At 37.3% G+C, this 20594-nt stretch overlaps 1 protein-coding gene across 10 annotated transcripts in view; it reads right to left on the bottom strand.

Moving 5' to 3' along the window:
• The window catches only part of LOC137503221 (sex-lethal homolog), a 183243-nt gene that overhangs the window by 132832 nt on the left and 29817 nt on the right, over nt 1-20594 (bottom strand). For all 10 annotated transcript variants that reach the window (XM_068230752.1, XM_068230759.1, XM_068230750.1 and 7 more), the window contains exon 4: nt 17368-17481. In XM_068230752.1, the coding sequence (XP_068086853.1) occupies nt 17368-17481 (114 nt within the window). The remainder of the gene's footprint in view (nt 1-17367; nt 17482-20594) is intronic.

Genomic DNA, 20594 nt, shown 5'->3' with positions numbered 1-20594 from the left:
ACACTTAACTCTCATTTCACTGGTAAACAAACCAAGAAACTCGACCCCAATCCGGAATCCTGTTACACGAATATGGCATTTACTTGAATACTGAACCAACATTCTCATTGCGAACTGTCATATATAAACGAAGTAAAACGAGTCTTAAATTCCATAAAAATCTCAAGCGAAAGGAGCAGATCATATTCCAATAGGCTTCATAAAAAATGTCATTGGCGCAGTATTACCGATCATTACTCATATCTTCAATTACTGTATAAATTTAGGAACTTTTCCAGACATTTGGAAGGATGCTCTAGTGACTCCAGTATTAAAGAACACATCAAATTATCCATCAGACTACCGTCCAATATCAATACTCCCTCCTTTAATGAAAATTCTCTTCAGCCGTTTTCTTGTGATGCGTGTACAGACAGACAGACAGAGAGACAGACAGAAATTACGGAATATTAAAAAGTGCAGTTCCTTGTTACTGTGGGCACGACTGATACAGGAATAGCATCCTTTTTAAATTCTGAGCAATGTACAGATAAAACTCTTATTTTATATATATATATATATAGATGAATTAACTACAAACTCGTAAATCAGAAATGCCAACCCTTGCCGTGTCTCAAAATATTCTTAAGGCCTATTACTGCATGCAATAAACTTGATTCACAGTTTAAACCTTTCAAAAGGCATGAAAAGAAAAAGAAAAAACTATTTCTGAAACGTATCCAACAAGCTGCATTTTCCTTTCCCCAATACAGCACTGAAAAGAGTTTTCGCACATTGTCCTTGAATGGTTTGTTTATCAAAAGGTCCAAGTACCGATGGCAGTCCACCAGAAATCGCTGCCAAATCAGTTTTGATGGTTTCCAATGATTTCTTAGGGCCAGTATTAAATAGAGGTTTAAACTGTTGGTTCAGTTTAAACTTCAGTTTATCTGTTAGTCGCGTATTATAAAAATCTTAAGTTTAACTAGAGATTAATTTTACTGCCACTCATCTACTGTTTAAACTGAAGTTTGAGAATACATAACCTTACAACATGGCCGAACGAATGGATCTTGCAGATATTTTTGAGGTGTTTGAAGAAATACTAAGCGATGATGAAGTGGTTCAAATTACTGAACGACCATGGGCACCATGAGTTTTCTGAGCAAAAGCACCTTCATACATGGAATGAAACAGAGTTTTAAAATAGTTTGTATTTACAAAACAGACTGGCATAACCCTAATTTTAGCAAATTGGTGTTAGAATAAACAATGCTACGAAAAGGTAATAATGTAAAAATGACTTTTTGAACTGTATGAATGTCAAAAGTGTAAATTTTAGAAAATAAAGTAACTTACTTCTATTTCCGTAATCATGCTGTAGAACCTCTCAGTCAGCTACTAATCGGACTGCGGTTTTATGCCTCGGGTAGTACGTTTATTACAATGGGAGATTTCGGAGGAATTCATAAGGCCACTGTTTCACGGACAATATAAATATTTCTCTACTAATTGCACAAGAAATTCTATCACCTTACAAGTAAAATTAGGACAAGATTTATTGTTTTTATCCACCATTTTACCTACAAGAAGTAAACAAAACATTATCGATAGTCATCTTTTCTTGCAAGTCACTGCAAAACATTATTGACAGTCATCTTTTCTCTCAAGTCACTGCTACCAAGATTGTATATTTCCTTCTTCACCTCAGTTTAACTTAGGCCGGCCATTATATGACTCAACATCGGTTTAAACTCAAGTAACTCAATCTTCAGTTTAAACCTTCATTATAATACCGGCCCTTAGTGTCTTTTATCAGGTGGCCATGTAAACTGTCCCACATGAAGAGATGGACATCGAAGGGAAGACCCTGCTAGATTTCTCCAAGCCGTTTGTTTCCAATCTAGTACAAGTGACCTGTCCATCCACCCTTTTTCTTGGATACGAATGTGGATCCCTTGCGGAAATTTTACTTTAGACATTGTTTTCTGTTGCGCAGTATTCGGAATGCCCGGTTTCGCAATAGGAAGGCTGCTACTTGAGTAGTTGACAGCTGTACTTCGAAATGCATATGGGACTGCGTGATGGACGATCGATGAAATGGGTGCGTCAAATACGGGAACATTACGTTTTCTCTGCTTTGGACCTAAAAATAATGGGATACGCAAATTATGCAAAGGTGTAAATTATGCAAGAAAATATGCTACTATTGGTTGGAATTACACAGAGGACATCCATCAACTAGCGACAAATTCCTGAACGGAATGTTATATATCCCGATGCCTCAACCCAGAAAGGAAACCTAGTCCGTCTTGTATGCTCCAACAGAAAAGTGAAAGGGGGCATCCATGAGAGGTTCATTTCCAACACATGCATCCGAAAACCCAATTTACATGTTGGCGTGTATTTTAAGAACTAACACACTAATCAAATATAAGAAATAACTACTGAGAAACAGTCTGCACAACATAAATTGTTTCAGCTTTGCAAATTATTTTCACCTAAATAAAGTGCCATGGTTCGTAGTATGGGTTACTGTAGTCACATCGTAGTTCGTGAACCATGGGCAATGGCTGAGTGGCCTAGTAAGTTGTCATGACAGTCAGGATACCAGGTGCTATGGGATGGGAGCAAACATCTAGGACATATTCTGAATCATGGTCCTCCTCCTCCTCAGGCAGCTAGGACTACACAATCCACCGGTAGTCAAAAACACGTTAGAGGAGAGATCCTTACTGAGATTATGTATAAGTAGGGTAGCATCCTGCTTCAAAGAACTTATCAAGCTCAGAATGTATTAAGCAAGCCACGGGCCTATGGGAGTAATGGACTCCCACTTCCATTTGAAAGGCAAGGGACTCCTTGAAAAACAACTCGGTGAACAAAATGGAATTCGATGCACAGCTAACAATATTAATGGGACTTGTGGAAGGCAGAAAGAAGAACTGGCTGAGTCAGCAAAGAGGATGAATAAGGACTGCAACAACTATTGAGGTATTTCATCGATCAATATACCAGGCAAGGTGTTCACTGGCATTTTAGAAGGGAGGGTGCGATCAGTGGTTGATAGTATCATATTTCTCTGAATCCAAAAAGACATTTTTTGTCAGAATCTCATGTGAAAAATCATGGGGCGCCTTGCATTCACGATCTAATAGTAACGAACGCCACTGGCAGTACCATGTTAATCATGTTGCTTCTTTTCACCCCACTGCTTGCGCACGTACCTCATTCACCATCAATGTCCATGTTTTTATTATACATCACTAGCAGGGACAACCTGTTGTACAGTGCCTCCGTGTAACGTCACTGCTTCTCGGAATATAGTGAAGAAAGAGAGAGACATTCTATTAGCCTCCACAAAAATGTTTCACAAATTGCAGAATGGCATCAAAACATGCAAGCCTTTGAATTTTTTTAAATTTTTTTTTTACAATTGGCTTTACATATCATCGACACAGATAGGTCTTATGGCAACGATTCTTTGAATTCTTAGAAAGGCCACAACTACTCAGTGGCAGAGTTATAACGCATGTACTGTACCAGACGCTTAGTAAAATGAAATTTTATAGACAGCAGAAGTATTTTCATGATCGATTGTTGTACTGTAAATATCATAGTTTATTAGCTCCATTAGCCCCATATTGATAGTTCCAAGAATCACAATTACAATACTATTGATTTTGTGTTGTTAGAAATTCATTTTACTACAACACTACATTAAAAGGGACATGTTTCGCTCGGTTTCCGAGCATCCTCAGCCTTTGTAACTTTGTAAATCTCAAGGTTACAATATGCTTATAACTAATTTGTACTTAATTATGATTCTAAAAACCAAGTGATAAAATTTGTGAACATAGGTATTTGTAAACACAATGGATAGTTTAACAATTTAAAATGACAATGCTAAAATTGGGATAGACGCGATCGAAATAAAGAGTCTGTTAATAGAGCAATTGCCAATTTTACTACAAACTTTTAAATCAGATAATAGTAAATTCTTTAAGACATTTAATCTGAAAACTCCCACCACAAAAATAGACACAATTACTACTTTGACAACGCATAAAGACTCCTCTCCACACGATACGCCAATGTCACACGCCCCGACTACTGTTTCTTCCCCTAAGTCCTCTACTTGCCCTTCTTCATATGTATAACACAAGAAGTAGAAACACAAAAGCAAGCAGTCACCGTGATGTAACAAGCACCGTGAGGCATTATAGTAGCAGTCAAAGGGGTAAGTGACGCACACCAATACGATCACTGTGAAAGCACAATAACACACAACACTATCACGCAATTTCCTTTGTTATAGATGCACCATCACTTAAAGATTGTGAAAAAGGATAATATATCAACATTTCAAGATTTTTCAGATTGACATCCCTTTTGACCAAGCTCTCATAAAAACGATTCACAGTTTATACCTTTCAAATGCCATGAAAAAAGAACTATTTCAAAAATGTATCCAAGAAGGTGCATTTACAGTATTCAAATAATGCATTTGAATATCTCACTGGCAAACATAACCTCACGCAACGAAAGAAAGAAAAAAAAGCAGGATTCAAAGAAGAGGAGAAATCTATGCTGGCTCCCATGTGCAAGTGCTTTATTCATTGGATTACTATATAGCTTCTTTCCAACACGCAGTTTGCTGTCAGTACATGGACGCATCCATATACCGCTCTATACGCATGCGCTGACTTCGTATCGGTTCCGGGATTGATACACGATTGGGTTGTGTTGGAATGGATTCTCGTTCATGAACTCCAAGGAATAGGAGTAACAGCAATTACTGTACTAAACTGGTGTAATGCCGATATTTTCCCATATTGCCCGTAATGTCTTTTATGATGCTCACATCTTTCATATCGATCTGGAATATCTAGAGCAACTCCTCGGCTAATGCGGAAATGCTCGAAAAACTCATTTTCATTATACTGAGGAACAGTTCCTTCCGAAAAATACATCGTATTTCAATAATATTTTGTTTCACCTGGTAGCTTTTGTGCCTTTATAAACTATAGGCCTAAAGTAACACAATACATAAATAACTAAAGAAAGATGTTCATCCAGTGAAGAAGAGGAGGTACTATTTTTCGCAAAAAAGAAAAAGAAATGAAAATTATTTAGTTAGCAGTAATCAATAAGTGCAAGTTATTAGAATAATGTTACCGGTTTTAACCTTGTTAAAAATGTGTATAGCTGAAGATGTTCAAAAACTGAACGAAACATGTCCTATGTTTTTAATAATTTAGCAATAAAATAAGGATGAGATCCTAATTTTATAATTGCTTTTAAAGTATTGAATAGGTGGAAATCAAAGTTTTATTGTTCTCCTTTAACTGACATTCAATACAGAAAAATGCAATAGCAATCAAGAAGCGCACTGTGGACCCACCGAAGTGAGTGTAAGTGCGGTAAGCTACCGCTCCACGTTCAGGAACACGCGTTCTATTATGACGCGGATAAATTTCGAGTTGAAAATACTCTGTAATATACTGGTACTATTGTTTTAAAATGTAAAGGCAGTTTCGAATTAAAAGTCTGAATTTCGGTAATGGGGCCGACATTGTACTTCGAACTACGAATTATCCGTATTTTGAATTAAACCATTAAAATAACATGCAAAACTGTATCTCATGTTCCCGGGAACGAGAGCTTCTTCGAATTAGGCGAGATTTTGAATTAACCGATTTCGAATTATCGAGGTTCTACTGTACATGATGCAGAATATTTCCAACCCCTTTGACATGCATATTAAGACTTTAAACTTTAGATACTATTGAGTTTTAACAGGATTTATGACTCAAATTTTAATGTAACAATATAATAAGTCAACTAAAACAAAGAACTTGGGAATTTTAGCCAAATCTCATCTGTGAGGATATTACTGTGTTTTGGATGTCAGTGTTATCAGAATCAATGTCTATCCGAATTTTAGCATTGTCGTTTTAAATTGTTAAACTGTCCATTATGTTTACAAATACCTATGTTCACGTATTCCCCCTGTGCGTGGGGGTGGTAGAATAACACCCACGGTATCCCCTGCCTGTTGTAAGAGGCGACCAAAAGGGGCCTCAGGGGCTCTGAACTTTGGAGCGTGGATTGGTGAACACGGGGCCCTCAGCTGAGTCTTGGCATTGCTTCCACTTACTTATGCCAGGCTCCTCACTTTCATCTATCCTACCTGACCTCCCTTGGTAAAATCTTGTTCTTTTCCGACCCCGATGGAATTATGTATGGAGGCCTAGGGAGTTTTTCATTTTCACGCCCTTCGTGGCCCTTATCTTCCTATGGCCGATGTCTTCATTTTTCAAAGTGTATGACCCCTTCCATTTTTTCTCTCTGATTAATGTTTTATAGAGGATGGTTGCCTAGTTGTACTTCCTCTTAAAACAATAACCACCACCACCACCACCACCATCTGTTCGCGTATTTTACCACTTAGTTTTTAAAATCATAATTAAGTACAAATTAGTTATAAGCAAATTAACAATGACAGGTCTTAACCTTGAGATAAGTTACAAAGGCTGAGGATGCTCAGAAACCGAGCAAAACATGTCCCTTTTAATGTAGTGTTGTAGTAAAATGAATTTCTAACAACACAAAATCAATAGTATTGAATAGGTGGAATAGATAAATAAATAAAAATTGTATGCAAATTATAGCAAATTTCAATACAGGTCTAAACATGAGAATAATCACATGTAAAGCGTGTTGTGTACCGCTCCTTGTGCGGCCAGTACTGGTGTTTGTAACAGTAGAGGAGAAAGGGGGCGGAGCAGACAGGAGGGTTTGAGGAAGGGTTTGGGTAGGAAGGGGCGTGTCCTGTGGAGTTTTAATTGCGTGATTTTGTTACCGTTTGTTAATGTTCTTTAAATAAATATTTTTTAAAGAGGAATGGTGGCATCAAAAAGAATGTTGGTTTTGTCCGTTATCTCGTTAAGATTAAAGTTGGCAAACTGGTCCATGTTGATGTGAAATTCTTCAAACATACTGAGCAAAGGGCCCTTGGAAATTATTTTCAGAATTTCCATATTCCTTTCAATGTTGGAAAATTCGTGTTTGGATTCTCCTATGTGTTGCCCTATAGAAGAAAATCAGTTGTATTTAACAGCGTTTATATGTTCATGGTAACAGATAAAGAAAACTCCAAACAGTTCGTCCAATTCCCCATGAGGCATATCATAAATTCTCGACCAAGCCCAACATATAAAATTTCACATTTTATACAAACATTCTTAAAGAACGGGAGGTCTGAATGCTCATGTGGGAACTGATAGAATGGGATATGAGAATGCTCTGGGCCCACATGGGTATGGTGACAGAAATGAAGATGGAGAGAAACTGTTGGACTTTTGTATCAGAAATAACCTGATAATAAAGAACACCAAGAATACCTACAACAAAAAGGGCCTGTCAATAGCAACAAAAGTAAAACACTACAAAACAGTCACTCAACCAGAAATAACATACGCAAGTGAAACAATCTTCAAAACAACTAATACTACACAAATAGACAAAATACTCAAGATAGAGAGAAGAATCATTAGAACGTGCATCAACAAATCATACCAATAGATGGACATTGGTGAGTAGCTTCTAATGAAACAGTCTACAAGGAAATAGAACCAGTAATGAGCACAATCAGGAAGAAACACATTTCATTTTTTTGGACATGTAATCAGGACACCAGAGAATAGGATCATCAGGAGAATAATAGAAAAATTATGGAATAGTAAATGCAACATTAAGTGGATTACATAAATCAAGGAAGATATGAATGAACTACAAATTACAGTGGAAGACCTAAGAAACAAAACCAACAAAATCAGGAAACTCACAGACAAGCAAACCAGACTGCAAACCAGAATCAACAAACAGACAATAGGAAGGGTGATTTCTGATGATGAAAGAAGGATAAGATCAGAGTTAATGAAGAAGTACTGGACTGACAGGAAACTGAAAAATTCTTTATATAAAGTTGGCTCGAATGGTCCAATGAAAGCCATAAAATGTAAATAAAAAAAGAAAACATAATTTATGAAGAGGAATAGCCATAAGATAAGCCGATAATAGTTGGGATGGACAGTATGGAACATTCATCGATTTTATAATAACAGACCGAGAATGGGGAAGATACTTCATGAATAAGAAGATAATCCCCAGTGAAAGTATGCAGGGTGATCGTAGATTATTAACTGTGGAATTAAAAAAAGTAAAAATCTCTAAAATTGTACTGAAGAAGAAACCAAAGTTCAGGACTTTGGAATTGGAGGAGGATGATAAAAGAATGGCATTCCAAGATTGGATAAAAAGGAAGTTGCCTAACACAGAAATACGAAGTGGAGAAGAAGAGTGGGACAATTTAAGACGGACATTGGTGGAAGCAGCAATTGAGGTATGCAGAAAAACAAAAGCAAAGGTTAAGGGAAAGGACACACGGTGGTGGACAGACAAAATCAAAAAAAAGAAATAACAGCAAGGAACAAGGTGAAGAAAGAAATGGATAAGGAAAGGCAAAAATTAGAGGGATGAGAATAAGGGAGAAAGGTTACATGTGGAATACAAAAGATTGAAACCACAAGTAAAGAGGAGTATCAAGGAAGAAAAGGAGAAATGTTGGGGAGAGTATACCAACAAAATTGAGCAAGATAGTCAAGGAAATCAGAAACTATGATACAGAGTAATAAAATCGAAAAGAATAAATCAAGAAAATATCAAGGCATTAGAGAGAGAAGATGCATCCAAGGGTCTTCAAAAGGTGATGGCAAAATATTTTGAAAAACTTCCTTATGAGGATGACTGCTCGAAGGAAGGAGGAGATAAGAAAATGGAAATAATAGATGGAGGAAAAGAAGAGAAATGATAACATGGTTGGAACTTGAAAGGGCAGTGAAAGCAATGACCAAAGGTCACGAGCCACAGACTCATGGGACCTTTTGACACCAATAAATAATCAGAAAGGTAAAGTAAGTGGAAAAGATGAATTCAATTCTGATATGATTAAGGCAGCAGGAAGCAGTGGACTACAATGGCTATACCGAGCCCTCAATGCCATATGGAAGGATGAAAGGATAACTGAAGATTGGCAACAAGGAAGCATTCATTGTACCATTGTTCAAAAAAGGAAATAGGAAGAAATGCGAAAATTACAGAGGTATAACCCTATCATCACATGGGCTAAAAATAATGGAGAAACTCATAGAAAAAGGCCGAGGGATATAATAGAAACACAGTTAGAGAAAGAACAACATGGCTTTAGACCAAATAGATCGAACAATAGACTTGATATTTACAGTGCAAACAATAATGGAAAAACATTTGGAAAGGAACAAGGAAATCATCATCTTATTTTTTGGATTTGGAAAAAGCTTATGATATAGTTAAGAGAAAACATGTATGGAAATGCCTACTGAAAAGGAATGTACCAAAATCATTAATTAACAAGATAAAAATGTTATATCATGAGAGTAATGATGAAGTGAATGCTTTGGCATTTGCAGATGATGTGATTTGGGAGAAGGGAGAAAAGGAAGTACAAATGACACTGGACGTTTGGAATGAAAATCTGAAGGAGTTTGGAATGGTAATTAGTAAAAAGAAAACTGTAGTCATGCACTGTGGAAAAGAGAAAAAGTGAAGCCAAGTGAACATAGACAGAGAACTGTTAGAGAAGGCAGAACAGTTTACATATCTGGGTAGCATTATTTAGGGAGGTAATGAAATCAACCCTGAAATTAATAACAGAATAAGTAAAGGTTCAACATTTTGTCATCAAGTCAGACAGTTTTTATGGAATGACGAAGTACCCAAGAGAAAAAAATTCACATTATAAACAGTATTTCATACCAACTGTAACATACGGACTAGAAACGCTGGTAACTAATAAGAGACAAGATGGTAAGATCCAAGCAGTAGAAATGAAATTTTTAAGATCAGTTAAAAAGACAAGAAGAGATAGAATTCATAATATTAAAATCAGACAAGAGCTAGATATAGAACCGTTAGTACAGAACATACAGAAAGCAAGACTGAGATGGTTTGGACATGTAAAAAGAATGGGAAATGAACGGGTAGCAAGAAGAGAATTGAAAAGAGAAGTTAAGGGAAAGAGACCAGTTGAAAGACAGCGAAGAAGGTGGATGGATCAGATTTGGAAGGACATTAGAGAAGCTGGAGTGGATGTGGTGGAAGTAATGAAGCAGGAAAAGTGGAAGGACAGAAAGGAGTGGAGGAGGCTTGTTAACCTCACCCGGGCGACTAGAGTGGGACATTGATGATGATGATGATGATGATGATGATGATTCTTAAAGAAACTACGTATTTTTGGCCAAAACACAAATCAAATCTCCAACAGAATTTTGTAAAATCACCAAAGAATTGAAAATTGAGCAACATCACATTCTAGCATCTTATGATATTACTAATATGTTATCCTATCATAATCATACAAAAAAACAATAAACCTAATAGAAACCAACCATAAAAAAATCGTAACGTCCCGAGCATTTTAGAATAAGAATAATTTACACACCTGCTAAAATTTGCCCTTAATAACAATTATATCTGTCACGATACCATCTACAAACAACAGGTCCTCCCCATGGGATCGCCGGCGTTGGGAATATTAGATGAAATTTACATAGACCATCTCGAACATTCGAGGATTAGCAAACTTGGAAATATTTCCTTTCTGTGTTTTGTGGACATTTTTGTTGTATTAGATGGAAGATTCACAGATGGAAACAGCATTTTCGAACAAATAAATAAATTGGACCCTCACAAAAAATTTACAATAGAGAGTGAAACACGTCGCTCATAAAATTATCCACACACATCTGTCACTACACATGAAGACCATGTAACGTAGAAAATATAAAGAAAACCCACACAAACATCAAACACAATAAAACAAAATTCGACCCATCCAAACTCCCATAAAAAAGCAGCCTACCATAGTATGCTACGTATAGCCCTTAGTGTACCGGTTGGTACACTCCTACGCCCCACTGTTGAATTTTCCGCGTTAAGTACTCCTCTACAGGAGAAACTCTGAACTTTAACAACTATATCAACTTATAAGTTTTCTCAGAAGATGGCACTACCATAAATTTTGTGATTACAAAGTTGTCAATACTGTGTGGAGTTCAACTTGTTTTGTTTTAATTAATCAAGAAGTGTGGACATTCTCTTATAGATGTCTCTACTAAAAAACTATGATCATGCACCCTGGTGCGAACTGAAGGAACTTTTCCTGAAGATATTTTGTACTCATAAGTTTTCTTATAATTAAATTTCACTCTTTCATTTGTGGGTTGGCAATATAAATCTTTTCTTTCTGCCAGTTTTGTACTTAGCCAATCCAGAATTTCTGTAATTAATTTTTGACCAATCGTGTCCTCCTTCAATTTTGATGTGTAACTTTTAGCCAGCCAATAAAGTTGAGTGGGTGTGTGTTTAATTATTCAGGAAAGGTCTGGAACTTTCCCCAAGGGTTTAAAAACTGCTGATTTTCACGGCTCGTCGCCACTTCTTCAACCTCTAGCTTAGTGTATGGACATGTAGCAGGAGGCGGGTAGCGCCTCTTCCTTCGGGCAACAGCTCTTCAACAAGGTAATGGCCGTTTAACATCTTTATTTCTTGCTAGCTCAGCAGTTTAATCCTCGGGGAAGGTCTGAAACCTTTTCAATGTAACCTACCTGTCTAAAATGTAACTTAGTGCCGGCTTATGTAAAATTTTCTTATTACTTTAACTGTAAATCGGGAATAGAGAGTGCTTTACCCTCTCGAGCTTCCCTTCATTTTTTATTTGAGGTGACTACGTTTTCATAACCGATTTTCTTCTCTTCTTAATGTGTTAAAATTTTCTTATACGAGTCACCTCCCTAGTTTGGGAATAGCCCCTGTGTCATTGGCCTAGTGCCCCATAGGTTTTAAAACGTTTCATGTAGGAGTGCAAGCAACGCCTCCATTCATCTTGGTATTTTGGGCCATTTAATTAATTTGTTCTTTTCCACTGAGGCCCAGTAGGTTGGGTACGAGATACCCCCGTTTCACTTGATGTAAGCGGTACCTTGATGGCAATTTAGTGTAAAAGTCTGGTATTGCCTTTAATAGGCTTGAAAAATTGAGAGCGGGTCAGCTCTTTCTTGTGTTTGAAAAGTGCCTCTGGCAGGATTGAGGTTAAAAGGTGGGAGCAAGTGCTCCATGCAATAAGGGGATTTCTGCCCTTTGGTAATATGTGGTTGTGAGCTGAGAGCTCAGGAATTGTAAAAAGTGGGGCTCGAAGCCCAGATCGTTAAAGTATCTCTAAATCTTGGCCTTCCTGGTCTTGTACCTGATTTGATAACTTGTTATTTGTTGTATGTTCAAATTCTACGTCAATATTGTTAAGTTTTTTAAAATATGACCTTTAATTCAATTTTAATTAATATCTCAGCTTTGTACTTAGACCCATTCCAGCCCGCACCTTCTTTCACCTCTGCCTTCCACGGATAACTATGTAACAAAGAATTAAATAAAGCACATAATACAATCCATTAAATAGTTAAACAAAACATATATAATAAAGAATCATCATCATCATCATCGCTGACCATCTCCAGATGCCCGGGAGTGGTGTAAGAGCCCCCTCCATCTTTGTCCATCAACCACTGTTCTCTCATAATCTTCTCCCAATCTTGTCCACTCTCCTCGACATCCTTCTTCACCAATTCTTTCCTCTAGGTCTGTCCACTGGTCTTTTTCCTTTTACTTCTATTTCTTATTCTCTTCTTGCAGTCCTGTTTGCACTCATTCTTCTAACATGGCCAAACCACATCAGTCTTGCTTTCTGAATACTCTGTAGTAGGCAGTCTCCTATTTCCATCTCCTCTCGGACTTTTTCATTCCTGAATTTGTCCTCCCTGGTCTTCTGTATCATGGTGCGTAGGAACTTCATTTCTACAGCTTGGAGTTTTGAGTTGTCTTGTCTTGTAAATATGGTAGTTTCAAAGCTATAAGTGAGGATGGGTGTATAATATGATTTATACAATATCATCTTTGCTTTTAATGGTACTTGTTTATCCCACAGCAGTTGTCTTACTTGGTGGTAAAATTGAGTTGCCTTGCTAATTCGACTGTCCACCTCCTACTTTGCAAGGTTGTCTTTTGATACTATACTACCCAAGTACTTAGGGCAACGTTGGAACAATGTCCACTTTGGTGTCATTTATTCTGTTTTGTGGTTTGTCATCTCCCCTCTGTAACTTCATCACCACTGCCTTAGCCTTGTTGATATTTAAAACACACCTCTTAAACTCTTGACTCCATTTCTGCAGCTTTTTCTCCACATCATTTTCGGTTTCACCCTTGATCACCAAGTTGCAGACCAAAGATGGAAGCTTACAATTCCTGCTGCTCCTTCCTTTTTAGAGTCTTTATTATGGCATCCATCATAGTGATAAATAAGAGGGTGACTTGCTGTACTCCTCTCTTCATTTCAAACCATTTGGACAACCCACACCCACTTACACACAACTTCTGGTTTTATCATACAGCATCTTCACTTATGCAATAAGACTGTCACGAACTCCCAGCTCTTTTGGGCATTTCAGATATGCTCCCTTGGTATGCTATCGCAAGCCTTTTCGATGTCTAGGAATAGTAGAACAAGTGGTTTCCCTTATTCCCAGTGCTTTTCCATTAACATCCTGACACGATATTTTAAACATAGAAGTCATACACCATTTAGAGGTTATGGAGGCTGGACATCTTCGTAAAGTAAAACACTTTAAAGAGACAGAATGACAATGAATAACTAAGAAATTATGGTTGGGCGTATTTTTGTGTAATAATGTGTTACTGCTTAATACATTTTTTGAAATTGCGAGTTTATTATACATTATCTGCCCCTACAAAGATCTTTCTCAAATTTGAGTATAAAAAGGCACATATTCCTTGGCAAAAAAAAATAGTATAACTTGAAAACCGTACGAAATATGATTTCCATGCTTAGTAGTTGAATATGCAGAAATATGATGTATAAATGCCTAATAGAAACTTTTTTGATCAAACCTTTCTTTTAGCTACAAAACAGTTTTTTCTTTCTCCTGAAAAGTAAGGATTTTGGAATGTGTACCCTTTTCAACTCACCAATTCAATTACAATTGCTTACGTTTTCCGTACTATCCCAGTTAGGAGCTCTTGATCTTTTCTTAAGCTTTTCCATTTCTTTCGTGGCATTCATTACACAAGCAAGCTAAAGAAATGTTGATATCAATATAAGCTAATTTCCAGCTAACTCACTTTGTGTTGCCACTGCCTTTTCGATATGCCGTGCTACTGCACGACTTTCCAGAAAGTTTTGCTCGTAGATAACCAGCAGAAGTGATCATAAAGGCGGTGAACATGCGAAATATGTCAGTGAACTGCAGTAAGAGATTCCTACAACTTGGAACAATTGTATATGTGCTGTATAGTAATACAATGCGTATACCACGTTTATTAGTAAGAAAAATATACAACGCTTATACAGGATTTATTCACTGTATAACTATACAAGTGTTAAACAACTGTATAAGGACTTTTTATTAATAAGACGGTATGTGTACGTAAGTTCAAAGGGCAGAGCAGATTGAAAATTTTAGCATATAGTTGACTAATTTAATAGATATCCATTTTATGATTTGAAAATTTCTATTTAAAGTCTGTAATAAATTGACATAGTAAGTAAGTAAAGGTGAAACACAAAGAAATATTTTAACAATTTCAAGATTTTACATATAACTGTTGTGTTGATAAGTATATGTTACAATGTACCAAGTCCAAAGATTATTGATGTTTTGGCACCGCTGAGGAAGAGAGTAACTGGCTCTCGAAACATGTACGGGAATTAGGTATAATACAATATATGAAGTACTGACAAGGGGGGAAAGTAATTTATAGAAATTTGACGAACTCCACGATGACAGACACGAATGTGAACAAATTGAAGACATTCATATTGACTGGAGGGCCGCCCAAGAGATTCGATTTTAACAGCAATAGTGGGTTTCATGCTAACTTTGGGAATAATCTTGAACCACTGACAATATTTGAACATTTTGTTAGTGATGAAAAATTATCTGAAGAAAAAAATAACACAACACATGGAAAATTAAAGCTCAGTTAAGGGGTTACTGCCAGATTGAGCTGAAAGCTGCAGTCTAATATCTTGGAACATGAAGATGGGTGCACTGAGTATGATATGAAAATTAGCCTTTCCAAGACTAAAGTAATATCAGTAGGTAAGAAACCTAACAAAACTGAATATCAGATTGGAAATACAAAGCTGGAACAGGTAGATAACTTCAAGTATTTGGGATGTATATTCTTCCAGAGTGGCAGTATAGCAAGCGAGGCTGAATAAAGGTGCAGCAAAGCTAATGATACAAGTTCAAAATTGCGATCAACAGTACTCTATACGAAGGAAGTCAGCTCCCGGATAAAACTATCTTACAACGGTCTGTTTTTACAAGAAGTTTTTTTTTTTATAAGTTGTTCTACGTCGCACTGACACAGATAGGTCTTATGGCAATGATGAGACAGGAAAGGGCTAGGAGTGGGAAGGAAGCGACCGTGGCCTTAATTAAGGTACAACCCCAGCATTTGCCTGGTGTGAAAATGGGAAACCATGGAAAATCATCTTCAGGGCTGTCGACAGTGGGGTTCGAACCCACTATCTCCCAAATACAGGATAGTGGCTGCATTTAAGTGACTGCAGCTATCAAGTCTACTAAAAAAACTATTATAGTTTTATTTTGAATCCACCTTGTCAATACACTTCATAATGATAGAAAATAGATATTCGGCAATGGGAGAGCATATAGTTTAAAAGAATCATAAATTTACAAACTTTCTAATGACATGGAGTTAATACATTCGGCCAAAAAGGAAAATTCACGAATGTTTTGGAAAGTTTAGAAATTTATCTTCCACAAAAAAATGACCTTGAATCAAGTTTAAATGAATGAAGTACAGAAGAGAATCCATTGTACAAACTAGCATTTGATCATTTAAAGAAAAAAAAAACTTGAAGATCTTAAAAATTTATTTAGGTATTCTCATTCAATTCAACAAAATATTAAATTTTATGTAATGATCATTTTCATAATAATTCATTAGTTTCTTTATTCATTGATATGGTGAAATTATGATACAATAATACTTTAAATTGTAAGAAAAAACAAAAGATAGTGTTATATGTTTTATTCCTTGAACTGACATCACTGATGAAGGGAATGGATGATTTTCCCGAAACATGTAAATTAATAATTTTCTATCATTATAAGGTGTATTGACAAGGTGGACTCAAAATAAAGCTATAATAGTTTCTTTAATAGATTCAGACAAGTCAATACAGGATCAAATAAAATACCGTATTTACGTGAATAATCCCCGCCACCGAATAATCCCCGCACCCTAACTTTGGGTAGGCTTATTTAGAAAAAAAGAAATGCCAACTTTGACGCAAAAAAACCGCATCCCAATTTCGTGTCTCAAATTTTTTTAAAAATGTCAAGGTATTATTTGTGTAAATACGGGCTTTACGCTAATAATCCCCGCCACCGTATTTACGCAAATAATACCAGCCACCGAATAATCCCACACCCTGAATTTAGGAAGGTTGATTTTGAAAAAAAAAAATGCCAACATCGACGCAAATAAAACCCGCACCCCAATTTTGTGCTCCAAATTTTTTTTTAAATGTGCGGGTATTATTCGCGTAAATACGGTACCTATTATGGTCAAGTTTATCAACAGTGCAGCTATCAAGTTCAGTGGTCTGTTTTCAGCCCAACTTTCTTTACGGGAGTGAAATCTGGGTGGACTCAAGTTAGAAGCAACAGATATGAAAGTAACGAGTATGATCCCTGGCACCAAAAGGTGGGAGCAATGGCAGAAGGGTACTCAGAATGAAGAGATATAGGGTAAGTTAGGAATGAACTCGACTGGTGAAGCTGTATGCTTAAACTGACTTCGGTGGTGGAGTCATGTGAGGTGAATGGACGAGGATAGGTTACCTAAGGGAATAACAGACTCGGCCATGGAAGGTAAGAGAAGTAGAGGGAGTCCAAGACGACGATGGTTAAGACTCGGTTTCAAACGATTTAAAAATTAGAAGTATGGAACTGAACGAGGCCACGGGACTAGTTTCAAGTAGAGGATTGTGCTGGCATTTAGTAAATTTACAGAGACTTGTTGACTCAATGCAGAAAGGCATAAGAGTCTATAATGAAGATGTATGATGTAAATTAAAATGGAATGCCTATGAACTAGGAATTTAAATTGGAGTGAAAATGATTCACTGATCATCTAGTAATGTATATAATTTTCTAGAAAACTGTTTTATACACTCACCTGACGAACGCTACCCCCCGTGGCATGCCTGTCACTTTATCCTTCAGCAGGTTCTTTTGTACAATGGTGCCATATTTGCCGAACAGCATATCCAGGTACTGCTCAGTGATGTTCCTGCAACCAGCACACACTGTAAAGATCAGGCCCACTACAACACATTAATACATACACAGGCTCACTGCAACAAGGCTTGGATTTAATATATCCTGATATTTCCTGATTGCCTCAGAACTTTTTTTTCTACTGGTTTAATGTTGCACTAACGCAATGAAGTTTATTACACGATATATTTCATTCCATATTGATGTTCTCACTTTCACAAACTAAATGTTTACTAAATCCTCCTGTTCAGTACAATACAGGTTGACTTAGCAGTAAACTGAATTTAATACTGTTACCATATGCTTTCTTTTTCAGGTAGTTTATAGAAAAATTGTGGAATTCCATCAGTATTTTAGATTCAAAATTTAATTTGTAAGTGCTAAAAACAAGCAGGAAAATTATGCCAAGTAAATATGGTAATATTTTTTAATATCATCATCTCTCATATGCACCTCTGCACTATATGCAACCAAAACATTAAAGAAAAGCACCATCAAAGCTACATCTGAAATGGTTGTATGCATACACACAAATAGTAATGCCCTTCAGGATTACCTCCCTTCCTTTGAACCACATGTTAAATTTTTCAGCCACTTACAAAATTCCATAAGGTCCGTCAGATATTACATGCATAAATAATTGTACATACAGTGTAGATGGTATCCCTGAAGATGTGCATTCAAACCGTAATGTAACTAGTTACGTTCCCTTCAGACCAATAGTTAGAGCAACACGTTCTCCTACGTATGCTCTGGCTAAATATCTAAGTAAATTGCTTCAGCATTAAACAGGACACACTGAATCATACATTAGAGACACACTATATTTTATTAAGTTGTCAACCATAACTCTTCAACCCAATGCACTTCTGGTAAGTTTTGATGTGGAATCCCTGTTCACTAAAGTGCCAATTGACTCGGTCATGTCTTTCACTGAGCATTTGTTCCCTGAGGACATTACTAAGCTATTTCACCACTGCATGACTTCCAGCTATTTCTTGTGGGACAGGCCATTTTACGAAGAGAGGAAGGTGTGGCTATGGGAAGTCCACTTTCGCCAGTAGTGGCTAATTTCTTTATGAAGGATTTTGAGGAGGAAGTTATTTCTCTGGCACCCGTCATCCCAATGATTTGGTGGAGGTATGCCGTTGATACATTTGTGGTCTGGATAGAAGGTCCTGACAAACTTCACCTATTTCTAAAACCACATAAATCAGCGGCTTCCTTCAATTAAATTTACTACGAAGATGGAGTCGGATGGATGTCTTCCTTTCTTGGATGTTCTAGTAAGAAACCGGACAACTCTTTAGGGCACACCACCTACCCACACAAATCTCCATGCAGATTCTCACCAGCATAAAGCACAAAAACAGGGCATTCTCACGACACTCAGCACGAGGGTGAAACAAATTTGCGAGCCATCACCTATCCAGGAGCAGAATGAAGAAACAAAGGGAACTGCCTACCTTATTTTCAATTAACAATCCTACAGATCGAAATGCTCAGGTCGTCCGCATGCACAATATAAGAACAGTGTTTGGCACAGTCACAAAATCTGCTCACAGTTTAGGTAAAAGCAAGGACAAATTGTTCCCACTACTACACTGAGGTGTATAAAATTCCCTGTACTTGCAGCAAGGTATACACTGGCCAAAGATGCCGTTCCGTTGGCACATGTATCAAGGAACACCAATGAAATATCCATCTCACACAGCTAAACAAGCCAGCAATAGCTGAGCATGCCGTATCATTGTATAATGATTTCTTGTTCCAAGAGGTTTGAGCTCTTACCCACACTAAACACTAGCGCATCAAGTAAGTATACAATGAACTAGCACTGGAACAAGAAACACACTTGGTAAATTCTTTATCACAGGGTTACCAGTATAACATAACCTTATAAAAAATAAAACAGCACAAGATACAGAACACAACCACAACACCGATGAACACTCATACCTAAAATCCTAATCGTAATAGTACACTTAAAACCTCCAGAAATAGTATCACAATTAGGTAAAAACTGACACTCCAAGACAAGATTTTTCTAACATTATAAGTGGAAGTTAATGAAATCTTACTTGGAATGAGTGTCAGAGGAGAGATGTGTTATTTGCAATGTCCAGGAACCCACCATCCTGCCCCCAGAAATACATTTACTTTTATAACCTAATGAAGAGCACTACATGCCATTTTCATTGCTGAAGTAGCTACTTGCATTCCTATTGGCCAACGTTAAGTGGCACGTGATCTCATTCCTGTCAATTATGATAGTCGTATTCCGTTACTATTCCCCGCACAATAAAAGCAGAAGTAAATGTAACATGTTAAGGAACCAATGGTGTTTCCACAGGAAAGTAGAGGCCTAAGGCTGCTTTGCGGCTCTAAGCTGGGGCCTTACGCCCCCAGAACCCCTTTGCTTGTCCCTATATCACTGGTCTTGTCTAGGTCCTATCCTAACCATACACATGGCATGAACCAATCCAGACCAACGGTGTTTCCACACTAAAGTAGAGGCCTAAGGCTGCTTTGTGGCTCTAACCTGGGGGCTTATGTCCCCAGACCCCCCTTTACTTGTTCCTATATCACTGGTCTTGTCCAGGTCCCATCCTAACTGGCCACAAGGCAAGAATCAGTCCAGACCAATGGTGTAACAATAACCACCGCCACCACCTATTAGTTCCTCAAGCACCATCCATTAGCTCTTAAGTACAGAGGTTGGCAGCATTGTGCAACGCATGACAACATCCTTCCCAAGAAGGCCGCAAGAAGTAAATAAATGACAGTCGTTCCGCGCATGTGAAAAGTCTCGTCTCGAGGGAGCAAGTATTGATCATAATATGGTATAACCATTTCTATCAACTACTGTATATCACTGTCAGAATGGCTGTGCAAGGAACATATGCTTCCACCTGATTGTGTTGAAAAGAAATGCAGTATAGTGGGAGAAATGAAGAACGTAACAAAATGTAGCCGTGGCTTTTACCCCAAAGAAGAATAACTTTCCATTAGACGTGAGCTTCATAGCAATCATTGTAATACACCTTGGTTTGACCACTACAGTAATGTTTGAAATATTAGTTTTCAGTGGCCATCCCATACCACATCACACACCTGTCCTGTTCT

Source organism: Anabrus simplex, chromosome X, assembly GCF_040414725.1.
Source record: "Anabrus simplex isolate iqAnaSimp1 chromosome X, ASM4041472v1, whole genome shotgun sequence".
Lineage (NCBI taxonomy): Eukaryota > Metazoa > Arthropoda > Insecta > Orthoptera > Tettigoniidae > Anabrus > Anabrus simplex.
Note: the sequence above shows the minus strand (reverse complement) of the source record. Positions and strands in the feature narration are given on the sequence as shown.